The sequence below is a fragment of the Sceloporus undulatus genome, chromosome 2 (assembly GCF_019175285.1).
Source record: "Sceloporus undulatus isolate JIND9_A2432 ecotype Alabama chromosome 2, SceUnd_v1.1, whole genome shotgun sequence".
Classification (NCBI taxonomy): domain Eukaryota; kingdom Metazoa; phylum Chordata; class Lepidosauria; order Squamata; family Phrynosomatidae; genus Sceloporus; species Sceloporus undulatus.
In genome coordinates this window covers 309444069-309450068 of record NC_056523.1, presented here as the reverse complement: position 1 = coordinate 309450068, position 6000 = coordinate 309444069, and the positions used below count along the sequence as shown (strand labels likewise).

The 6000-nt window shown below is 38.9% G+C and overlaps 1 protein-coding gene across 1 annotated transcript in view; it reads left to right on the top strand.

Annotated features, from left to right (window-relative positions):
- The window catches only part of NIPBL (NIPBL cohesin loading factor), a 236193-nt gene that overhangs the window by 92405 nt on the left and 137788 nt on the right, over positions 1 to 6000 (top strand). The window contains exons 2-3 of the mRNA XM_042451336.1: positions 1260 to 1403; positions 2347 to 2512. Of these exons, the coding sequence (XP_042307270.1) occupies positions 1340 to 1403; positions 2347 to 2512 (230 nt within the window). The 5' untranslated portion in view covers positions 1260 to 1339. The remainder of the gene's footprint in view (positions 1 to 1259; positions 1404 to 2346; positions 2513 to 6000) is intronic.

Here is a 6000-nt window from a genome sequence, read left to right as displayed (position 1 = left end):
TAATAATAATCCTCAAATGCTTTTAACTTCCCTTCAGCTAATTTAAGTTGATGCACATATTTTCTTTTCTGGCTATTGGCCACATACAGAACAGTTTTTCAGTTAAAAGCACTGCAGTTTTCAGTTAAAAGCACTCTTCGCAATTAGCTTGTAACCCTGCTATTACAATAAACGTTATTGATTCCTTTGTCCCTTTTTATTCCTATTGAATTGTTTATAGTGCTAATGTGATGTGTATAATTTGATCTGTAATCTTTGACAGTTCCACAAATGATGTATTTCAAGTTAAGGCAAAATAGGGCATCACCACAACATAAAGATACATAGTTCTTGCTGACTAGTTTGTCCAACATTTTGTGATGTTTGCACTTGTTATCTTACCAGAATATTCAATATAATATGCCATTGGTATAGGTAACCTTCTCTAGGAACAATTTATGTAGTTGTCAGCCATTCATGATTTGCTTCATATGTTTTATTTCACATTATCGCAATCCCACTTTTCCATTTTAAATTTTTTATATGACATAACTTTTTCAATGAAATGGGAACAGAATTTTTTTTACTGATTGTAGGTTCCAATAAAATTCATTAAATTTCTCTTTATGCTTTATCTTGCGATGGCATTAACAGGGAAATGTATTTGATGAAACAGAATTCTATTCATTTACATTACCTGAAGCATTTCCTTAAATAATACTACTGTGTTCAAACTATTTAAAAGTTTCATTAGTCTGCAAGTCAGCATGTGCTTGCATAGTAGCCAGTCACAATGAGTGTTTTTTGAGGAAATATGTCTCAAGACATTGAGTTTAATATGTAGAGAAGAGTCTTACTTATATTTTTAAAGATGTCTGTTGTAATGTATCCTTTCATGCCATCTTTTTTTGAATGTTATATTGCATCTTCTTCATAGCTCACTTGTTGCATATAAAAGTTCACACAAGTAATGCAAGAATCATTTCTGCAGTATAAACATGTCTAATCTGCCATGCGCCCTCTTGTGGGCAAATTTAGATTTTATGTGTGAGAATATCAAATTGCTTACTTAGGTGAGGTGTCTTGAACATAATATGAATGTTTGTATTAATAAAGCTATTGCCTGTTTTTCTTATATTGATGAGACCAGTAGACTTCGACTTTATTTTTTTACTATAGCTTTACTTTCCATAGTATTTCAGTATAATAAAGAAACCTCAAGTAAATTTTGTGCTGCTTAGTTTTTTACCAGACTTTGACGTCTTGCTTTATTGTTTCAGTGCTTGGGAGATGGGAAGTAATGATAGCTGGCACCCGAACTGAAATCTGTGTGTAGGCACTACCGTCCCAGCACTTCAGGATGAATGGGGATATGCCTCATGTTCCCATCACTACTCTTGCAGGGATTGCTAGTCTCACAGACCGTAAGTATCATTTATAAAATTGTAGTTCAATTTTTTGGGGGGGTGGGGGATTGTTTGCACTTTTCTTTTGATTTTTTAAAAACTAATTTCCCATGGGAATTCTCTTTTCTTTTTTGACATTCTGTGATCTGTGTTTGTGTTATCAGACATAGTAATAGGGGAACTCTGTCTGACTCTTAAAACCAAATACCTTTAGACCTTGTGGAATGTGGTTCCTTACAGACTTTTTTTTAAAAAAAACAAAACAAAACTCGGGTCCCTTTTTGGGAGAAAGGCGACAGAGAAAATAAATAAATAAATTTCATGAAAAGTGAGATAGCTGGTTGGAATTCTGTAGATAGCCTGGAACTTATTGCACAGCAAACTTTACTTGTTTTTCTTATTTAGAAGGGAGAACCACATCAAGAGCTACTCCTGTCCTTAGTTGAGGAGCAAATGGTAGTACATTGTTGTGTTTCATGTATATGTGGAGTATACATATGTTTGTGCATGCACACCTGTACTTGCACACTCCTCTTTTATGGTTATCTCTCATTCAGGTCTCAGAGGAAAGCAGAGTAGATTAGGGTATGTTTTGTTAAGTATAACCTGTTTGTTTCCCATTTATCAAAAGCAAGGAAGTGAAATAGCTTACAAATTTATTCAGATAGAGATGTGCTTAAAGCTTAAGGATGGGAGTAGTATTCTGTCATTTCACTCACTATAGAAAAGTAAATGTTTAGTCTGGAAAAATTTTGGAAACTAAATAGATTATTTATTATGCAATGTGGTGTGGATTGATGATTTGGATATATATTGGTAATCACTGGCAGTGTTGTGGACACTGTTTTCAGACATGCTCCTAATCACAGTCCACACTAAGTGTGGGGTGTCTTGCTTTCTTGGATGTTTTTTAATGTAAAATATTTTGATTTTTCCCCCTTCCTTCTACTTTTCAAATTAGTTTTGAATCAGCTGCCTCTTCCATCACCTTTACCTGCTACTACTACAAAAAGCCTGTTGTTCAATGGAAGAATTGCCGAGGAGGTGAACTGCCTTTTGGGCTGTAGGGATGAAAATCTGGTTTCACAACTAGTACACAGCCTCAACCAGGTGTCAACAGATCACATGTATGTATTTAAAGTCACCTCACAAACAAATACCAAAATATGCTGTCATGAATGTGCAGATAGAGAAGCATTAAAGAAACTTGAATGATTAGAGCTAAGCATGATTCAGGACTCTGTGATAAGTGTATGTGGTGGTGTGGAGGAGGTGGTGATGGGGTGTGTGTGTGTTGTTAACTGCCCTTTACTCATGGTGACCCTGTGGGTGAGATTTTTCCATGACCCATCTGTCCTTCACAGCTATGTGTCTATCTGTGAATGAGAGAAAGAAAGAACTGGAAAAAATCTTAAAGAGCAAATATAAAACTCTGAACATTTAAGTGGAGATTGCCCAAGCCATGCACACGCACACGCGCACACACACACACACACACACGGAGGTACATTTACTTGTGCTGTTTAGTATGCTCCTGAGTCAGATGTGAACAGTATATTTTCAAATAACAAAAGTTAGTTTGAATGGGTTTTAAATTTGGAATATTTACAAATGATAAGGCATAATCATTCTTTATTTGGACTGATGAGGTTAAATGTATTACAGAGCTTGTCAGAGTCTTCATCTTACTGTAGCCTGTTAATTACGGGTTTCAGTGTTGGATTGTGACTCTGGAGACCAGGGTTCGATTTTCACCTCAGCCATGAAACCTACTGGGTGACCTTGGGCAAGTCACATGTTCTCAGCTTCAAAGGGAGGTAGTGGCAAACCTCCTCTGAACAAATCTTGCCAAGAAAACCCCATGAAAGGTTCACCTTAAGGTTCTCATGAGTCAGAAATTACTTGAAGGCACACAGCACCAACACACACACACCTACGAGGGTCATTCAATAAATACTTAGCCTATAAAAGAAAAACAAAAATTTTGGAAAAGTGGCATTTTATTTTTCAGCATAGTCTCCTTTTAGCTCGATACACTTGGCCCAGTGATGCTCCAACTTTTTCAACCCGTCCGAAAAATACGTTTTCCCGAGGTCTGCAAAATAGGCTTGCGTGGCGGCGATGATCTCCTCATTCAACCCAAATCTTTTCCCAGCGAGTGACTTTTTCAGGTTTGGAAACAAAAAGAAGTCACAGGGGGCCAAATCTGGAGAATATGGTGGATGGGGCAGCAATTCGTAGCCCAATTCGACCAATTTGGCCATGGCGACCGCGGATGTGTGAGCCGGCGCGTTGTTGTGGTGGAACAGCACTTTTTTCTTCACCAAATGGGGGCCGTTTTTTCTTCAATTCGGCGTTGAATCGGCCCAATAAGTCGGCATAGTAGAGCCCTGTGACTGTTTTACCTTTCTCGAGGTAATCGATGAGGATCACACCTTGTGAATCCCAAAAAACGGTGGCCATCACCTTTCCGGACGATAGAACAGGCACCTGGGCGTGGCTCATCAAAAATCGACGTGCGCCCATGAACAAACTCGTTGAACCTAATTCTTGACTGTCGCCATCGAATGAGAAGAGTCACTGTACACAGCATCCAAGCGCTCTTTGATTTCGCTGCGCATTTTCCCTTCCAAAAACAAGAATCGAATCACCGAACGATACTGCTCTTTTTCCATTTTTGTAAAACCGACCGACAGGCTCGCTTCCAAAGGCTATCAAAACAAAACAAATGAAGGGAATTGACTGAAACTTTGACAGTAGACTTCTAAAAGAATGTACTGCACAATGATAAAACTCTTTTGTAACAGCAGCACCATCGGGCGGTGAGGCTAAGTACTTGTTGAATGACCCTCGTACCTACCTTCCTAGATGGTGGGTAGTGTGTCTCCCCCCTTCACCTCCCCCCCCCAAATGTTCGGTGCTGGACAGTTCTAATTGTCCTTAGAGCATAAAGGAAAAGATATGTTACTTAGGAAAGAGCAATAAAAGAGCAGTCCCAGTGTGGATTCACAATGACTATGTTGCTTGAATAATGGATTTCAGCGTCTGTTTCTTCTGCTTATGGTTGCTGAAAGGTATCTTCGCTTTTGTTGCTATTGTTAACTGCCTTTGAGTTGACTTCGACTCAAGGTGACCCTGTAAATGAGACTTCTCAAACAGTCCCTACTCTCAACTGCTCTACTCAGGTCCTGCAGGTTCAGGCTCATGGTCTCCCTGATTGAGTCTAACTGTCTGGCATGCAGCCTTCATCTCTTTTTACTGCCTTCCATTTTTCCTAGCATTATTGCCTGTCATGCCTTATCATGATGTTGCAAAAATATCGTAGCCTCAATTTAGGGGCTGTACAGATGGGGCTTTCTGCCCTGGATCGTTGCTGTGGCAAACGCCACGGCACGGATCCGGCCTCCACAGAGCACAAAACGGAGCCGATTTTTCCAGCTCCTTTTTGTGCCTGCAAAGGGGTGCCATAGTCACTGCTACGCAGCTTGATAATGCCTTTTGGCACAGCACTGTTTGTACCGGTCCTTAGTCATCCTGGTTTCCAGGAAAAGTTCATGCTTGTTCTGTTCAAAGACCCATTTGTTTGTCTTTTTGGTCATCAACATTATCTTTAGCATTCTTCTCCAGCAACACATCTCAAATGAGTTGATTTGCTTTCTGTCACCTTTCTTCACTGTCCAGCTCTCACATCCGTACATAGTCATAGGGAATACAATGGCTTGGACAATCACAACATTAGTATTCAGTGTTATACAGTGTTTGCACTTTAGGATCTTGTCTAATTCCTTCATATATGCCCTTCCCCTTTCTAGTCTTCTGATTTCTTGCCTGCAGTCTCCATTCAGATCAATGCTTGATCCATGGTATGGGTACTCTTTGACTTTTTCAAGTTTTCTGTCATCTGGAATGAATTCTTGTAGATCTTCCATGGTTATTATTTTTGTTTCCTTAATGTTCAACATTAAGTCTACCATATTTCTTTTGTAATTGTTCTAAGTCTTTGTTGTTTTCTGCCAGTAGTATGGTGTCATCTACATATCTTAAGTTTTTAATGTTGTTTCCTCTGATCCCCATTCCACTTTCCTCTCTGTTTAAACTTGCTCTGCGTACAATATTTTCTGAATACAGTTTGAAGAAATAGAGTGATAAAAGGTAGCCTTGCCTGATTATAATCTCACTGTGTTTTAAAGGCTTGGTCCAAGTCAGAAAGATTTTGGAATTCATTTGGTACTACCCAGCACCCCAGAATGAGTGCTAGCCTTGATAATAGCAATCTCTTTGAAAGTTTTGGTAGTTTCGTGGGTCTTATGTTCATGGATCTTATGATCAGCTAGGACTGATCAACTAAGGGGCCCAGTGCTAATGGAAACTAAGGTCGTTGTACTTATTTCTAACCAGGAACACAGTTTATGGGATGAGGGTCATAAGGATTGTATAGGATGAAAACTCTATTTTCATAAGAAATCAGGCAAACAAGTAAAAGAATGAAAAGGACAAACCTGGTTGAGTTGTTTTGGATTCCATGTATAATTTGCAAGGTGGAAAATGTGAGAAATTGAATAGTCACTCTACAAGTTAGATGGTTGCTGTTTCTGTAGATATACCAGGTACACCA